A 20226-nucleotide genomic window follows, 5' to 3' on the forward strand; every position below is an offset into this window, starting at 1 on the left:
ACTGAGCATTTTTATCACGCAATAGCACATTTTTACCACTAGTGGATATACAGCTCTCTGTAGAAAGGCTTGCGAATTCTAGTGATTTTTGCCTGAACAGATTTAGTCTGTTTTGCACTCTTGATGTTTTATAGATTCACCCCTTCACTGTTGAGTCCTTTTTTCTGCATCCTGGCTGATTTGTAGATTTTTTGTGCGTACAAACTCTGTATTTTCACATTTTTGCCAATTTCCCATTCATTTCCTATGGCGGACCATTTGGTCCCGAAGACCTTGAGTGTGTATTTTTTTTACAACCACTTAGACTATTCAAATCCTGTCGCCAATTTTTTTGGGTGTTCATATACCAAGTACCAACAAAGTCACCAAATTTCGGACCATTCCGATGAAGCTATGATTTTATACATTTTTTTATTTAAACATTTTGGGACCATTTGGTCCGAAGGACACCAGAGGGTTAAGTGTAACATTATTAATATTATTAATATTATCCGAGGTCTACGTCAGCAGCGCCGCTCCACTTTGACCCGTGACGTACCGGAAGTTCGCGCGTGACGTTATCCGTCTTTGTCCATCACAGGAGCAGCTAAACGGTGTAGAAATGAACCCTGAATAACCCAGAATGTGAAGCCAGCGATATTTCACACAGCGATTCCTCACAGACTCGTCAGTTTCTGTGAAGATGTGCGATCTGAGCTCCGCGCTCACTGAAGAGGGCTGGTGAGTCTTTCCTCAGAGCTAACGGCTAACATGCTAATGATGCTAGCTCATGTTTACATTCGTTTACTCGCTCCGTTTGACTTTTAGCACGAGTTTATAAGTTAATTTAATATCACTTCATTAGTTTATGTCATTGTCTCTGGCTGTTAGGTGCAGATAGCGACTGAATGATTAGCACGATGTTCAACATTTGTTAACTGCTAAGTTAGTCTATTACCAGTCAATTATTAATACATATGTCATGTCTGATATTTTAATAATCAGCTGATGAAGATTCTAATCGATACCCTTGTAATCAGTCCGGACTGTCACATCAACTTTCACAATCTCAATTAATTAAACACATTACAAGAACAATTAACAGCGTCTTTCAGTATTTAGTGTTGATGTTTATTGAGCTTGAGTTCCTTTACATCTCACACTTGACTGAGTGTTATATTGAAGTGTCCAGTGCTAATACCATGGTATTTTGATGCATTGGTGTTTATCATTAAGTTGGCTCGGAAAAGCCAACTTACTGATATTGTACTTAAGATTATTATTATTATTTTATTATTATTATTCTTAGACTAAATTTCTCCACGCATCTCCTCCTAAACTGTTCAAGCTACAACCACTAAACTCAGACTAGACCTTCAAACTGTTCTGACTCGAGTTGCTTCATCTATTTAGACTGATCAGACTTGCTGTTTTCCTAAAATTGCTGATAAAAACTTGGAAAAATCCCATAGACTTTCATTGCGGAATGTTCAAATTGAGCCAAGACTATTCAAACTTCAACTGCCTAAATTCAAATGTTGACAGTTGGAGAGGCTCATAGACTCCATCAGCCGCCGCTCTATGTGCTATTTCTAATTCATTCAGACTCATTTAAGATTGCTTTCTATCTATCTATCTATCTATCTATCTATCTATCTATCTATCTATCTATCTATCTATCTCTTTCTTTCTTTCTTTCTAACTTCAAACTAAATTCAAATGTTGACAGTTGGAGAGGCTCATAGACTCCATCAGCTGCTGCTCTATGTGCTATTTCTAATTCATTGAGACTCTTTCTTTCTTTCTTTCTTTCTTTCTTTCTTTCTTTCTTTCTTTCTTTCTTCCTAACTTATCTATCTATCTATCTATCTATCTATCTATCTATCTATCTATCTTATATTTCTTTCTTTCTTTCTAACTTCAAACTAAATTCAAATGTTGACAGTTGGAGAGGCTCATAGACTCCATCAGCTTCCATTCTATCTAATATTTCTAAACTGAAAACCTTCAACAAACTTCTACAAACTTTTAAAACTACTAATCTGAAACTTAAACCAATTAAAACTAAAAACCTTCAAACTTCAAACTTTCAACTGAAGGTTCAAAGTTTGTCTACAACATTTTTCATCTAGTTACATTTACATTACTATGGTAAAACTCATGATATGTATTGTAATTTAAATCTACAGATGCAAATAGATAAAGTGCAATAAAATAAATGCCTTAAGTTAGTCTTAAGTTATGAAAGCAATATTGTCCAAAACTGAACAGTGCATGAAAAACTCCCTTCAAATATATGGTATTGTCATTGTAATTTTTCTGTTAGTGTCACTAGATAAATATGATGACATGGCTTGGGATGGGTGAGTAAATTATGGGATATTTTTAATAATTACTGGGTGAACAAACTCTTTAAATCTTCAGTGATAAACGAGCTAGGTCAAAAGTAATCCGAATACAGGTTGGGAGTCCTTTGCACGAGGATGATTATGTCTAAATGACTGACGTAAATCAAACTCTTTTGCTCTAAATCCACACTTTTCTTCACAGGTTCCTTACAGATGAAGGAATAGAGGAGTGTAAAAGTTCTTCAGAGAAGGAGAAAACATCACTGACTGACATCATCCAAGTAGCGTTAAATGTAAGACTGATATTCGACATTATGGTCATTATATTCATAAGTCTCACATTTATAAACCAGTTGTGCTTCTCTGTCTACCTGTGATGATGTATATCTGGGTTTGGGCTCTCCACAGGAGCCGCCACACCTCGAAACACAGAACACAAATAATACTAGTGTTATATAATCCACAGAATGATCTGAGACCCATAGGAAAGAGCTTTCTGCCGGCGGACATCAACAGCGGCCGATTAGAAAAGGTATTAAAGTTACTTATGTTGATCATTAGGTAATTATGGAAGCTTGTTTCCGCCACTGAATAATAAATAAATAATAATAATTACGACTTTTTATCTCACAATATATCAAGTCAGAATTGTGACATTTTTTTCGCAATTGCGGGATATAAAGTCAGAATTGCGTGAAATAAAGTCGCAATTGCGTGTTATAAAGTCAGAATTGTGAGATATAAACTATTCTGAGGTAAAAAAAAAAAGTCTGTCTTTTTTCCCTTAGAATTCTGACTTTATATCTCGCAATTGCGACTTTATTTCACGCAATTCTGACTTTATATCTCGCAATTGCGACTTTATTTCACGCAATTCTGACTTTATATCTCACAATTCTGACTTTATATCTCACAATTCTGACTTTATATCTCGCAATTCCGACTTTATATCTCACAATTCTGACTTTATATCTCGCAATTCTGACTTTATATCTCACAATTGTGACTTTATATCTCGCAATTCTGACTTTATATCTCACAATTCTGACTTTATATCTCACAATTCTGACTTTATATCTCGCAATTCTGACTTTATTTCTCGCAATTCTGACTTTATTTCTCGCAATTGTGACTTTATATCTCGCAATTGTGACTTTATATCTCACAATTGTGACTTTATATCTCGCAATTCTGACTTTATATCTCACAATTCTGACTTTATATCTCACAATTGCGACTTTATTTCACGCAATTCTGACTTTATATCTCACAATTCTGACTTTATATCTCGCAATTCTGACTTTATATCTCACAATTCTGACTTTATATCTCACAATTCTGACTTTATATCTCGCAATTCTGACTTTATATCTCACAATTCTGACTTTATAACACACAATTCTGACTTTATATCTCACAATTCTGACTTTATATCTCACAATTCTGACTTTATATCTCACAATTCTGACTTTATATCTCACAATTCTGACTTTATATCTCGCAATTCTGACTTTATATCTCACAATTCTGACTTTATAACACACAATTCTGACTTTATATCTCACAATTCTGACTTTATATCTCGCAATTCTGACTTTATATCTCGCAATTCTGACTTTATATCTCACAATTCTGACTTTATATCTCACAATTCTGACTTTATATCTCGCAATTCTGACTTTATATCTCACAATTGTGACTTTATATCTCACAATTCTGACTTTATATCTCACAATTCTGACTTTATATCTCGCAATTCCGACTTTATATCTCACAATTCTGACTTTATATCTCGCAATTCTGACTTTATATCTCACAATTGTGACTTTATATCTCGCAATTCTGACTTTATATCTCACAATTCTGACTTTATATCTCACAATTCTGACTTTATATCTCGCAATTCTGACTTTATTTCTCGCAATTCTGACTTTATTTCTCGCAATTGTGACTTTATATCTCGCAATTCTGACTTTATATCTCACAATTGTGACTTTATATCTCGCAATTCTGACTTTATATCTCACAATTCTGACTTTATATCTCACAATTGCGACTTTATTTCACGCAATTCTGACTTTATATCTCACAATTCTGACTTTATATCTCGCAATTCTGACTTTATATCTCACAATTCTGACTTTATATCTCACAATTCTGACTTTATATCTCGCAATTCTGACTTTATATCTCACAATTCTGACTTTATAACACACAATTCTGACTTTATATCTCACAATTCTGACTTTATATCTCACAATTCTGACTTTATATCTCACAATTCTGACTTTATATCTCACAATTCTGACTTTATATCTCGCAATTCTGACTTTATATCTCACAATTCTGACTTTATAACACACAATTCTGACTTTATATCTCACAATTCTGACTTTATATCTCGCAATTCTGACTTTATATCTCGCAATTCTGACTTTATATCTCACAATTCTGACTTTATATCTCACAATTCTGACTTTATATCTCGCAATTCTGACTTTATATCTCACAATTGTGACTTTATATCTCGCAATTCTGACTTTATATCTCGCAATTCTGACTTTATATCTCGCAATTGCGACTTTATTTCACGCAATTCTGACTTTATATCTCACAATTCTGACTTTATATCTCGCAATTCTGACTTTATATCTCGCAATTCTGACTTTATATCTCGCAATTCTGACTTTATATCTCACAATTCTGACTTTATATCTCGCAATTCTGACTTTATATCTCGCAATTCTGACTTTATAACACGCAATTGCGACTTTATTTCACGCAATTCTGAGAAATAAAGTCAGAATTGTGAGATGTAAACTCGCAATTGTGAGATAAAAAGTCGCAATTACCTTTTAAAATGTTTTATTCTGTGGCGGAAACAAGCTTCCATAGATAATGGATAGGATTTTGCAATTGGATTTAAGCTAAAAATAAGCCAAAATAATGCATAGATGACACTGTCCAGCAAATAAATAGGTTCATGCACTTGCTCATGCCGCCCACAAGATGGCGCTGTTAGTAAAGAGAACATCAGCAGGACTCAATGGAAATAAATGTTAAAGCAAAAGAGTAAAAAAAACATTAATTTGACCAAAAGTACATGATGATTCTGCTGAATAATGACTGTGAGCTGCATTTTTCTGAGACAACAGTTGAAACTCATGATGCTTGATGCATTATTACATCCATTTTAGCGCAGTGTTTTATGATCTGTGTGTACTCTGTGTTTCTCCCACAGTTGGAGGGTCCGTGTGTCCTTCAGGTGCAGAAGATTCGTAATGTCGCTGCTTCTAAAGACCACGAGGAGTCGCAGGCGGCCCCCAGAATGCTGCGTGTTCAGATGACGGACGGACACACACTGTGCACTGGCCTCGAGTTTAAACATCTGTCCAAAATCAGGTACAGCTCATGTGTGTCTTCATGTGCACTTGAATGAATCCATGCTGAATAAAAGTATTAATTTCTTGGTTTTGAACACTAGTGTACTGTGTTAACACTAACACTGCCTGTTATTTAGAGAAGTGTGTGAAACAGTATGCGATATGCGGCGTTAAATAATCAAACAGTAGCATGTTGCATTGCTGTTACATGACCTCGTTATGTTGCATGTTTAATTCAGCAAGTGCTTCGTTATCAATCATGTCTTGTATTTTTATTTAAAGTTGTGTAAAAATGTCTCATGGCAGTCTGATTACACAGACAGGGTTCAGACATGGTGCTTGAATTTGACTTTTTGAAATTTAAGTCCTGGAAAACCCTTGAAAACATTTTTATGAAGAGGTACTTATTTAAATACGATATACAGTACAGGTCAAAAGTTTGGAAACATTACTATTTTTAATGTTTTTGAAATAAGTTTCTTCTGCTCATCAAGCCTGCATTTATTTGATCAAAAATACAGAATTTTTTTTAATATTGTGATATATTATTACAACTTAAAATAATAGTTTTCTATTTGAATATACTTTAAAAAATAATTTATTCCTGTGATGCAAAGCTGAATTTTCAGCATCATTACTCCAGTCTTCAGTGTCACATGATCCTTCAGAAATCACTCTAATATTCTGATTTATTATGAGTGTTGGAAACAGTTCTGCTAATATATTTGATGAATAAAAGGTTAAAAAGAATTTATTCAAAATAATAAAAAAATCTAATAATATAAATCTTCTTTACTATCACTTTTTATCAATTTAACACATCCTTGCTGAATAAAAGTATTGATTTATTTCAAAAAAAGAAAGAAAAAAAATTACTGACCCCAAATTACTGACCAGTAGTGTATATTGTTGTTACAAAAGATTTCTATTTTTAAAAAATTTGCTTTTTTTTTTTTTTTTTTTTTTTTTTTTTTACTTTTTATTCATCAAAGTATCCTAAAAAAGTATCACAGGTTATGAAACAATATTAAGCAGCCGAACGGTTTCCAACTTTGATAATGAATCATCATATTAGAGTGATTTCTAAAGGATCATGTGATAGACTGGAGTAATGATCCTGAAAATTCAGCTTTGCATCACAGAAATAAATTATTTTTTAAAGTATATTCAAATTGAAAACCAATTATTTTAAATTGTAATAATATATCACAATATTAAATTTTTTTTCTGTATTTTTGATCAAATAAATGCAGGCTTGATGAGCAGAAGAAACGTCTTTCAAAAACATAAAAAATAGTAATGTTTCCAAACTTTTGACCTGTACTGTATATGATTTTTTTTCCTTCTAAAAACACAAATACAATGTTTTCACGCAAAACGAACACCGCATAAACCCCCATCAGCCCTTTTCTCGATACAAAGTAGGCCAACACCAACATTATAATATAAAATATTACTTATTGAACGATAATAGCCATTATAAACTTTATATTTGATATATATTATTAAATAAGTTGTGTTTTGGATGCTTTATATCTGTAAAAAATCCTAAAGATATTGTTTGATAAGTGCAATCTCTGATTGTTGTCCTTGAAAACCAAAAAAGTAGTGCTTGAAAAGTCCTGGAATTTCTTTTTACATTCTCGGTACGAACCCTGAATAGAGAAAGAGATGTTAAAAATGCAACATCAAGTGCATTGCATTGTGGGATGCTGTAGTTCCAGTGCACATTTATGTTTACTTTGCACACTGCATACTTCAGAAATACTGTGGAATCCGTTCCCATGGAATTCTGTAGAACGTTCTGCACATTCCCGCACCTGACATGATGGTTTATTAGGTATTTTGGCTAATTTGATCAAGCTTATTGATTTCAAACGTCAAGATTTGGCAAGTAAGTGCGATATAAACCTCACAGAATTTCCCTCCCTCACGTCTCGTGGCTGTAAAATCTAGTACCTCGGATATTTAATTGAAGCACGTCTAATTGGACGGGGTAATTTAATGAAATAATGTCTCGGCCCGTCAGACACAGTGAAGTGGCCCATAATGAGGCCAAAAACCCGGGGTTTGATTAAACGCTGCCTTTAATACGATAAGAGGTTCTGTAATTGCCTGGAGTCGGAAGAAAGAGGTTTGATGTAGTGGGAAAGCGTAGTTCTGCCACACACACTGAATTGATGTTCACGCTCCTACAGAGTCATTCAGGGTCGTGGCACTGAGTTGCTTTTGATTTTACTTCAGGCTCATTTTCTCTCTCAATGAAACTAAAACATCAATGTCATTCTGAAATGCGGAAAAAACATTGTGTTTGTGTTGTGTGTGTGCCAAGAATGTGACACTTTTGTTTTTTTAGTAACACTAACTTTTGGCGCTCTTAAAAAAACAAAACTGCATGCATTATTTTATGGAAGAACATTAATTGTTGTTGGTTGTGCTTCGGCTCTGAGTGACTGTGCGGATGAATATGATTCTTTCTCATAACTAAAAGAGAGAGATTATCCTTCTGCTCATAAAACATTCACTACTAGGCTTCAGATATAACCAGTTTAGACTAAAGGATCTCAAGATACTGTAGTTTTACCCATTTATAGACACGGATCTTAAAAATAAACTCCCGCACATGAGCTGAAACAACCATAATGAAATAATCTTCACTATAGATCCTGCTTTACACTGAACTCTGTTAGAGAGACACATTTTACAAGGCATGAAAAGGCATTTTTTTCAAGATTTCTTTTTTAAATATGTCATTTTGGTGATCAAAGAGGAGTTTAAAGGGATAAAATTTACTACAGGGGAACTTCACTTTTTTTTTTTTTTTTTTTTTTTTTTAGTTCCCCTGCAGTTAATAATTGTATCCCTTAAAACTCATCTTGACACATTTAAACGTTTTTTCTTGTGAAAATAGTTTCTTCATGGCTTGAAATATCTTGAATGTAACTCGACACCCTTTGCTTCATGAATATGCAAATGAGTCCCCGCCTCCACTCACTCACAGCAGCTCGGATTACCTGATCCACTCGCTCAACTGTAGTAAACGACACGATCGCAAGTGGAAATATTGGTTTAATTCAGACAAATATGTTTGAACCAGAAACTGATTGAAGAGGAAGAGGAAGAGTGAGTTATACAGGATCATGAATCAGAATCATCATGCGTTTTATACAATGTCGGACACACTGATATGATTAGCGCTTACAGTTTATCTGTTCAATAAAACTCTTACTCTCCTGTTGAGTGATAAAACACCATCATCTCCGCATCGCTTTCAGTTCTCCATCTCCTAAAGCCAAGCCGATGTTGATTCTACAAACACACACACACACACACACACACACACAGCAAAGCAGCCAGAGCAACTTTACTCTATTTACTCTATCAGGAGACACACGGGCGAGCGATGTATGTACGCAATTTCCCGCCAAAACCATCCTGACAGGTCAATTAACGTTATGGAAAAAGGATTGATGATGTTTTGATTCGTTATTTAAATTTGTTAATAAAATAAAAAAAGACGTAGTATACCTTTAATGATCTTGTCAACTGCATAAAGTATGCAAAAACTACATAAAACTTATAATAGTGTCTTTAATACATTATATTAAGGGTTTGCTTAAATCAATGACCCCAATTTTCACTCAGAAATTGCTATTAAATTCCACAAATGATTACTAAGAAACGCATTGAATTAATCGTGAAATAGTATTTTCTTGTATAACGTACTCTAATAATCTTGGCAGCTTCGAAAAATCATTTTCTGAAACTGTCAAACAAACCCAAGGAATCTGCCACTGTAATCTTGTAAAGCCGCTTCAAATTCAAATGACCTTTTCGGTGCTTTCCTTGTACTCCCCTTCCTTTAATCCCAGTTTCAGAGCTTCTGATTGGCTCGGATCCCACCAATCCCACGTCTGCGTTACTGGTGGCCGTCGGCCAGCATCTACAGGTGGAGACTGTGTTGTGCCGTTTGAAGAACAGAGCGCTCTTTATTCATCCGTCCCTTCGCTCGCTCTCTCTCCACATCCACGCCTGTCCATCACGTTCAGAATGAAACTGTTCATTAGAGCTCAAAGCCTCCTTCATTCCCTTGCAGAATCACTAACACAGAATTGCAACATGTGTATGATGGCATTGCATGCTTATAAAGTGTAGTTTGACTTTAGTTATTTACATTAGGAATATGATGCTTAATGCATAGAAATAATTACCCCCTGTGGTGCAAATCAAGCTTTTAATGTTGTTTATATGTCTGTGGTGTTTTTAATGTGCTTAAAGACAAACCATGTGTAAAGTCATCAGTCAACAGCAGCTTCGTAGAGTAGTTTCTCCTTAAAGCTACTGAAGACTGACCATCACAAACATGTGACCAGTCGCGTCACGAGGGGGCGGGGCTTTTCTCCACTGATTTCTATGATGTTTGATGCTGGTGTTCAGAAGGAGCTGTGACTCTGAGATGGGGAACGGGAACATGTGTGTGTGACATTAGCAACACATTATTAGCTGTGTGATGACGTAGTCGAGACAAACGCTAATCATATCAGTGTGTCCGACATTGTATAAAACGCATGATGATTCTGATTCATGATCCTGTATAACTCACTCTTCCTCTTCCTCTTCCTCTTCAATCAGTTTCTGGTTCAAACATATTTGTCTGAATTAAACCAATATTTCCACTTGCGATCGTGTCGTTTACTACAGTTGAGCGAGTGGATCAGGTAATCCGAGCTGCTGTGAGTGAGTGGAGGCGGGACTCATTTGCATATTCATGAAGCAAAGGGTATCGAGTTACATTCAAGATATTTCAAGGCATGAAGAAACTATTTTCACAGGAAAAAACGTTTAAATGTGTCAAGATGAGTTTTAAGGGATACAATTATTGACTGCATGGGAACTTAAAAAAAAAAAAAAAAAAGTAAAGTTCCCCTGTAGTAAATTTTATCCCTTTAAACTCATCTTTGATCACCAAAATGACATATTAAACATTTTTATCTTGAAAAAATGTCTTAAAATAGCTTGAGTGTAACTCGACACCCTTGCCTCATTTAGTATGCGCGGTTCTATGAATATGCAAATGAGCCCCGCCTCCACTCACTCACTCAGCTCAGAGATCCACTGGTTGACGATCACACGTTGATCTGATTGGTTACAAGGTAGTTTGTGACGTCAGAAACACCAGCGATTTCAAAGCGTGTTTTTGAGACTGTCTTTGGTTCACTGCAGTTTTAAGGAGGAAATACTCAGCAATGGAGTCGACTTATGAATTTACACATGGTTTGTCTTAAAGCAGATTAAAAACACCACATAGACACGTAACATTAAACGCTGGATTTTCACCACAATCTTTCTGCTAAATGCATAAAATCTTAACAATTTCAGCTTGGTGTGGCTCGTCTCAAATGATTATTTCACCTTTGACTGAAAGTGGAGCTGTTTGCATGAACCGGAGCATTGTGCTGGAACACACAGTGTTTTGTCTGACGGCTCCGCGGGGTTCGGATCGCATCGGCTCCTTTGAGTTTCGAGCCGATGGACTGGTCAGGAAAGTCTGTAATTGCAATACTCGCGTCACATGTCAGACTCCCCGGGCTCTTCTAACGAGAGCTCGCCTGTGTTCTTGAGGGCGAGTTTATTTGGCGTGTCGGAGAGCATGTATTTTTAGCAGGAGCTTCTTCTGCAGATGCATTAACATTTGATCAGGGTGCACACATTTGAAGAAATAAGCCTGCGTTTTGGAAAACTCACTGCTCCACTTCTCTCCTCGGGGTATTAGAGTGTTTGTGAGGGCAAAATAGAGTTTCTGACTCTTCCTCTCTCTCAATCCATCCCTTCTCCCCCTCCTTTAATCTTTAATTAAAGTCAAACAGCCAGTTCTTAATCCCAACTTACAGCAAATGCCCCACACTTACTAAAGCTGGAAAACATCAGAGAAAAAAAAAAACCCTGATTGACAACCAGGAAATAGAAGCAAGTAAAGCAGAGAAGTGCAATTATGAATTTTAAATTCTCTCACCGCCACTTTTTCTGGAAAGTCATTGCAGACGCCAAATAAGGAAAACTTGACCTATTTTGGGGTCTCTTAAAAATCCCTTGCTCACATTTTACCCCAGAATCAAAAGGAAAAATTCAGAAATTATATTGGTGCTTATCATATACAGACTTATTAAAGACTGTGACTTCTCTTCGTTCAGATATGCACACTTTTCCTCCCAAATTCTTATTTTAATGAGAATAAAATCTGTAATGAGAATGAAATGTGTGTGGAAAATGTTTATCAGATCTTAATGTTCGCAACAATACATTGCTTTTTTTCCCTTTAAAATACTGTATGATTTCATTTCTTTACTTTTTAAAAAAAATTTCTATGACCTGGAAAGTGCGGTCAACAACGATTTTGTTGTTGTTGTAAGAAATGAATACTTTGATTCAGCAAGGACACATTAAAGTGATCAAAAGTGACAGTAATGACTAAAAAACGTATTTTCCTTTGAACTTTCTATTAATCAAAGAATATTTTAAAAGTTTATTATAAAAATGTTAAGCAGCGCAACTGTTTTCAACTGATAATAATCATAAATGTTTGAGCATCATATTAGAATGATTTCTGAAGGATCATGTGACTCTGAAGACTGGAGTAATGATGGTCGATCCACTTTAATTTGATTTCCGCTCCACTTTCAGTCTGAACACGCCGCCTGGGACCAAAGTGAAGCTCCTGGGGGTCGTTCAGGTTAAGAACGGCATCCTGCTATTGGACGATTCCAAGATCTCTGTTCTCGGAGGCGAGGTGGACCACATGATTGAGAAGTGGGAGTTTCAGAGGGTGAGATGCATGTTTTACATCTACATTTACGCTTTTATCCAAAGCGACTTACATTGCATTTCAAGGTACACATTTACATTCTCATCAGTTCTTGCTTTACCTGGGAATCAAACCCATGACCTTGGCGTTACAAGCGCCAATGCTTGAGCTACAGGAAAATCTACAGTTTTCTCTCTTTTATTATGAATGTATTCAGATAATATGATGCAGTTTAATGGAGAAATTGTAGAAAACTGTTTTTTTCTTCTTCTTGCTTCTATTAAATAAAGGTTCACTCTACTATGTAATGATCATGCTAATTTCATTTGAAATACATCTGAGTTTATCAATTTGACCCGTCCTTTTGAACGACATCAGCACACAGAGCTCAGCCAATCACAACAGAGGAAATTTACATATGGAATTCTTAAATACACTGTAGCACAAACTGTTGGTTTTAATTAAAAATGTCAGAAAGTGGGTGTAAAATCATGAAACTAAACTAAATCACAACTGTTTTTAGTGCAAGAAACCTTGACTAACATTTTAAGTGGGCTCTAGGGAGAAATGAAGAGATGCAAAGGTGTAAAATATTGAAAAATGAAAATATGCCCTCTTTAAAGGTTGTATTATTCATTAAAAGTTAAGAAAGCGAAGCCGCGGTGTCAAGCAGTGCCTGTAGCCATCTGTTAATATCATGCTTCAGCTCAGTGATGGATGACACACTGGCAACAGATGATTTATTTTAATTATCAATCAAAGCCAGAAAGCATAAGACACATTTCTTTATTCACCTTGATGTGTAAATGATTTTTCTCCTCTCTGTGGATTCACTATTTTCACATACACTCAAATCAAAGATTATTCAGACACCAGATATAATTTGTTTAATTTTTCTACTAGTGTGATCAGGACACTATAGTTCATTTATGTAAGTGAGGAGAGCAAAATAAACTGTGACATATTACACCCAAATATTCTTCATACAGACCAAGACCAAGAATGATTCAGACACTTCGACCTGAGCAAGTGTTTTTTCTTTAATTGCTAATGCTCTTTTTACACACAGACTGAACAAAATGAAGCACTGCTTGGTGATTGGTCGAGCTAAACTGGTATTATCTAATTGTGTAGTTAAATTTAACAGCTGACAGATATTCAACATAATTCATGTGTGAGACAGTCTAACAGAAGGACGGACAAAACCTGTGAAATATCAACTGAGTTCTGCTCATATTTTATTACCATTTTCTAAACTATAGCGAATAAACTGTGTGAATGTTGAAGGTGTCTGACTCTGTTTCTTAATGAAACCTTCAACTTCTTCTGAAAGAGCCTGGCCAAGCACAACCGCAGGAACATCGGTGCAGAAGGTGGACCTCCTCCGTTCGTTCCCTTCGGACAGGTCAGGACTCTTTACATCTGCTGATCTGAGTCTCCAGGAGAGCCGTGTTGTATAATCTGTTGTGTGATCTGTGTGTAGAAATGTGCTCATAAGGAGCAGGTGGACAGCAGAGCCCTGGACCAGAGGAAGACCCTTCAGAGCGCAAACACTGTCAAATCTGCTGACGACAACGACGAGTTCGAGAAACAAAGAACCGCTGCTATCGCTGAGGTCGCCAAGAGCAAAGAGGTGCGCTGTCGTCCAGAGCGATTATTACCAGATGTGTTTAATACTATTAACAATTACATGTTTGAAGATGTTTGAAATGAATGAACATCTCCGGTCAAATGTTTGGAATGATGACGATTTGAAAGAGTCTCTTCTGCTGCATTTATTTGATCAAAAATACAGTAAAACAGTGAAATATTATTATAGTTTAATATATATGTGAATATATAGTAAAGTGTAATTTATTCCTGTGATCAAAGCTGGATTTTCAGCATCATTACTCCAGTCTTCAGTGTCACATGATCCTTCAGAAATCACTCTAATATGATGATTTTGCTAGATTTGCAAATGAAAAAAATAAAATAATAATGATTTTATTATGCAAGGATGCATTAATTTGATCAAAAGTGACATTTAAATACATTTATAATGTTAGCAAAGATTTTATTTCAAATAAATGCTGTTCTTTTGAACTTTCTATTCATCAAAGAATCCTGAAAAAAAAATACAAAAAAATTAAGATGCAAAATAATAATGAGAACCTATTTTTAAAAATTGCGCACCAATTAAAATTGACAATAACTGAGCATCAAATCATCATATTAGAGTGATTTCTGAAGGGTCATGTGACACTGAAGACTGGAGTAATGATGCTGAAAATTCAGCTTTGATCACAGGAATAAATTACACTTTACTATATATTCACATTCGAAACTTACTCGATATTTCACTGTTTTACTGTATTTTTGATCAAATAAATGTAGCCCTGTTGAGCAGAAGACTTTCCAAAAACATTAAAAATCTCTTAATTATTCTAAACCGTTGAAGTGTGGTGTACACATAACCCTCAGATTTCAGCATTTTACAGAATTTACTCGTTCACAACGATATTGGCATTTCAGTTCAGAATAAATATCGCTTTCATTCCCTGCAACAAAGTAGCACCTTTTGATAATGAAATATTGATGTATTAAAGCTGTATATAATTAAATTCGTTCATTCTCATGGCTGTATCCTCAGGCCTTAATATTCTTTGATATTTAATGAAGAAATGTTTGATTTCGAGTATGTAATTATGAATGTAACGTGACAAGTGAACACCACAGAAATGATTAAACCTGGGCTGTGTTTAAAAACCCAGCTTGACTCATGATGTCCAGAAATGTTGTTCTTTGTGCTATAGTTGTGTGTATTAATGGAAGAAATCTGATCTTATAATGCAGGAGTGGCATCAGTGTTTTGTGTTTTTCATAATGCTCTCTGTTTTCTTCTAGACGCGAACGTTTGGCGGCGGAGGTAATGCCGGAGGAAACCTTGCCAATCCAGGATCCTCCTACAGGAGTCGAGACACCTATCAGAGAAGAAGAGAGGAGAGAGAGAAGCCCTGGACGGAGAACAAGTCAGAGGGAGTTTACAGAGATTTGGTAAGATCATCATACAAATAAATGGTGTTTTGTCAGCAGTTTTAAAGTTGAAATGAACAGTAAAAAGTATCATAAAATGTAAAAATGTGGTTTTTGGACATCAGTGTTGTTGCATCTAGGAATCTGAACAGAGATTTTATTGATGTTTTTCTCTTCTGCTCACCATGGCTGCATTTATTTGATCAAAAATACAGTAAAAATTCAGAAATATTATTAGAGTTAAAGGAACACGCCGACTTATTGGATCTTTATCTTATTCACCGTATCCCCCAGAGTTAGATAAGTCCATACATACCCTTCTCATCTCCGTGCGTGCCGTAACTCTGTCTGACGCACCCACCGCTAGCCTAGCTTAGCACAAAGACTGGAGGTAAATGGCTCCAGCTAGCATACTGCTAGCATGTTCCTTTAAAACAAGTTTTCTATGTGAATATATAGTAAAGTGTAATTTATTCCTGTGATCAAAGCTGAATTTTCAGCATCATTACTCCAGTCTTCAGTGTCACATGACCCTTCAGAAATCACTCTAATATGATGATTTGATGCTTTTCGGATTATTATCAATGTTGAAAACAGTTGCTGCTTCATATTTTTGGGAAAACTGATGCACGTTACCATAAGGTTTCATTAGTTAACATATACTAACAATGAACAATACTTCTACAGCATTTATTAATCTTAGTTCATGTTAATTTCAACATTTACTAATACATTATTAAAATCAAAAGTTGTATTTGTTAACATTAATGCACCGTGAACTAACAATTAACAGCTGTATTTTTATTAACTAACATTAACAAAGATTAATAAATACTGTAACAAATGTATTGCTCATTGTTAGTTAATACATTAAATGAAACCTTATTGTAAATTGTCACTTGATTTAATGTGTCCTTGCTGAATACTGAATAAAGCTATTAATTTCTTTAAAAAATGATGAAGGTACTGCTAATAGACGCTAAATTCTACTGTGTTTCTTAAATAACAATCTGGAAAAACATCTCAAGTGTCTAAAAATTGTATGATGGGCTTTTATTAATAATTATATGCCATCATTTTCTTCTAACGCCAGTAGAGTAGCACGTAAATGCCTTCTCTGAATAAAAGATCAGTAGATGTGACCCCTCGGTGTCCTTGACTGTTCTGCTTCATTTTTGTTCTCCAGAAGTGTTTTCTACATGTTCTTTTGTCCCTGCTTGATGGATTTTAATGCAATGCTCAGTGACCCTCGAGTTCATCAAAGCTGTTTCATGTTTCTGCTGTCTCTTCAAGGTTGATGAGCGAGCTTTGAGGGACATCATGGAGATGGGCTTCAACCGTGAGGCGGCCAGACAAGCCTTGCTGGATCACAACAATAACCTGGAGGCGGCCCTCAACTATCTGCTCACCGGAGCCAACCAGCCCAAAGCGGCCCAGACCGAGCAGAGCCGCCCGCCTCCTCGAGGTAAAGCCTTCGGGTGCCGAGGAAAGATCAGAAACCTTCAGATAGTCACTAGATACGCAGCTTCTCATGAAAGAAGGCGGCAGATGTAGGGCAGGATTGTGTTGGTTTCTTACAAGACTCGTAGGATTCGTTTTAGGGTGAATGTTTTCTTTGTTGTGTATTCAGTTCATTCTGCAATAAAAACAAAATCAAATGCAATAAAACCCATTGATAAACACCATCGTCCGGTTGCCAATCGTGTGTTTAGAGGAAAAAACGGCAGGATTTTGTTTCATTTTGGCCGATCTTTGTTCCGGACTTTGCACACAAACTGCATTGCAATTATTTCCCAAATAATAATAATTTTATGTGGAAATATTATGAAACAGGACGTTAATGCAGATCAATCGCTAGGAGTGTGTGATATTGACAAATAAAATTATATCTGGCATTTAGATGCAATTACACAGATTTAATGCAGCTCAGAGGGACATGAATGCATTTAACCTGCAGTTACAAATGCATAATGTTTTGATGTTTTAAATATAAAACGTTGAATGTTGATATTAGAAATGATTTAAAAAATAAAAAGTTGGTGGCAGCAGCATTAGTTGGTGGCAGCAGCAAGTCAGTGTTAATGAGTGAGTCATTGAATCATTCTTTCAACCGATTCATTCGTTCACCGTGTGTTGCTCAGAGATGCAATATTCCTCTTGCTTTGTTTGGAACTATTTTTGTTAGAGCAAAAACAGGCAATATTGTCTAAAAATAACTTCATATTAACTTCTTGTTAATTGAACTGTTGTATAAAATCAATATCACATTTGTACGTTTACAAAGAACTGCACTCTTCGTGTGATATTAATTAACTATGTTAAATTATATAAATATTAAAGACATACAGAGGTATTTGTGCCCCTTATCTTGAATATTTAGGGCATTATAAATGCATTTAATTGAGTAAATCATGCAGTGAAAGTCTAAAATACTAGACTACTTCACATAGTGTATACGTGCACTCTCTATGTGAGGGATATATTCGATAATGACAGATTGCACATCGTTAACAATAACAATATTATCGTAGACGATGTATATCGCACACCCATGCTGAATACGAACGCAAAGGCGAGAGGAGAGCTCAGAACTGTAACCAACTCTCAAACTCACTGGCACAATTGTCCATTTGACACTTTATTTGTCGTCTAACAGGAAAGGGTCGTGGACGGGGGCGTTCCAGACCAGATGAGGATGAGGAAGCAGGAGGAAGACCGTCTGGGCCCAGCACACTGTTTGACTTCCTAGAGTCTAAAATGGGAACATTCTCCATTGACGGTACATTCGGATTTATTTTACCTTTATTATGTTTTTGTGGTGCTTTTATAGACTGTAAAAAATATGGGCGTAGTGTGCGTGACGTCACCCGTAGTGTTTCTGAAGAGCATTTTTGAAGCCTAAAGTGGGCGGAGCCGGCCGTCGCCATCTCTAGTGGCCAGTGGATGAACTGCAGTTTAAGACACTTCTGTGTTGGCTTCAAGAGACTGGAAGGTTTCTGCTTGCGTACTTTACAAAATGGCCAATATTAGGGCTTCTTTAAATTATTGATATCTGAATTGGTTAAAATTATGGCTTATTTTGTTCCTTTTAAATGGTAATAGTGTTTAGTATTGTTTATGTACTGTTAGGGTTCATACGCAGTTTTGGAAAAGTATGGAATTTGAGTCATTTCTAGGTCTAGATAAGTATGGACAAAAATATGTGTTTCCAGACCCTGTTCCGTTCTCTAAAATATAAAATCAGGTATTTTTAAAAATAAATGTATACAAGCAGAGTGTTTTCACAGCAAAAGTTTAGGGATCATTTAGTGTTTGTCAAACATGACCGATGTTTCCAGGAACAGATAAAGGAGCGAACACTCATCTAGGTCAGACATCACACCACATTTACAGCACCAGTCTGATGTGTCACAGGTGAATATGTGCGGGTTCTTATTATCACAGTTCACCCTGAGAAAACCAACGAGAAAATACAAATATTTACAGATGCCTGTACTAGATAGCAAGTATAATGCTGTATGAACCATTTATGTTAAATATGGTCTGAAAAATTTGAGTCTGGAAAAAGTATGGAATTTTTAAATGGAACCCTGATTATAGTTTTGATTAATTTTTTTAATTCACTTTTATGGTTATATTGTTTAATTTTAGTTAACATTTTTATCTTTAGGCCCCGAGCACCAATGGTGTGAGGACCTTATTGGATTTGCTCCGTTTATTTTTTTAAATTAGTGTTTTAAGTTTTATTTAATTAGTTTTAATCAATTTCATTATTAATTTTAGGCCTTTCAACTTATTTTATTCCGTTTTTGTCCTCTAATTTCTAAGTTTTAATATTTAAATTTTATTTCAGCTTTTTCAATTTTTAACAGTCTTAATAAGTTAAAAATTAAAATTAAGTTTGATTTAATTAGTTTTAATCATTAATTGTATTTCATTATTAATTTTAGGCCTTTCAACTAATTTTATTTCTAATTTCTAAGTTTTTCATCTAATATTTATATTTTATTTCAGCTTTTTCAATTTTTAACAGTCTTAAAAAACTCTTTTTCTGTGCCAACTTTAATTAGTGAACACTTCCATATCTCTGCATCGTTCCTATTTCACATCATTTCACTGATTTTCCAGCGTAAATCAGCATTTCAAGCATCTGAGTTAAACGTGGGATAATGTAGTTAGCTTGACAATATTTCAAAACCCTTTTGGGATGATAAAAGACCCTGCCTGGTTTTGAAGTCGCGATCAGCCGGAGAGTTTATTGTGCTTTAATTACTGTCCCGGTGGGCCGTCAGACAGATGGCCAGTCCCAGATGAAGGCTCTTCTATTAGTCAGCTTTAGATAAGTCTCTGCGGCGGGTAAGCTCTGCCTGACATATGGCTTTAGGAGAAAACAGACAGGGCTAATATGTGGAGAAACCATTTCTGCTCTTTCAGTGCCATTGTTTTAACATTAAAAGGGTTAGTTCACCCAAAAATTAAAATTCTGTCAGTAATTACTCTCCCTCATGTTCTTCCAACCCCGTCAGACTTTCGTTCCTCTTCAGAACACAAATTAAGATATTTCTGATTAAATCTGAGAGCTGTCTCACTCCTCCATAGGCTTCTCAGTAATCGATATCTGCCATCCCAGAAAAGTGAGTAAAGACATCGTTAAAATAGTCCAAGTGACTACAGTGGCTCAACCTTAAGTTCATCAAGC

The 20226-nt window shown here is 35.5% G+C and overlaps 1 protein-coding gene across 2 annotated transcripts in view; it reads left to right on the forward strand.

Moving 5' to 3' along the window:
* Positions 1 to 524: 524 nt before the first annotated feature.
* Positions 525 to 20226, forward strand: part of tdrd3 (tudor domain containing 3) — a 31137-nt gene continuing 11435 nt past the window's right edge. For both annotated transcript variants that reach the window (XM_084101749.1, XM_084101748.1), the window contains exons 1-10: positions 525 to 720; positions 2530 to 2620; positions 2794 to 2859; positions 5569 to 5729; positions 12392 to 12533; positions 13846 to 13917; positions 13996 to 14145; positions 15399 to 15548; positions 16821 to 16992; positions 18184 to 18306. In XM_084101749.1, the coding sequence (XP_083957875.1) occupies positions 683 to 720; positions 2530 to 2620; positions 2794 to 2859; positions 5569 to 5729; positions 12392 to 12533; positions 13846 to 13917; positions 13996 to 14145; positions 15399 to 15548; positions 16821 to 16992; positions 18184 to 18306 (1165 nt within the window). In that variant the 5' untranslated portion in view covers positions 525 to 682. The remainder of the gene's footprint in view (positions 721 to 2529; positions 2621 to 2793; positions 2860 to 5568; positions 5730 to 12391; positions 12534 to 13845; positions 13918 to 13995; positions 14146 to 15398; positions 15549 to 16820; positions 16993 to 18183; positions 18307 to 20226) is intronic.

This window comes from Abramis brama (genome assembly GCF_963993115.1).
Source record: "Abramis brama genome assembly, chromosome: 23".
Taxonomy (NCBI): Eukaryota; Metazoa; Chordata; class Actinopteri; order Cypriniformes; family Leuciscidae; genus Abramis; species Abramis brama.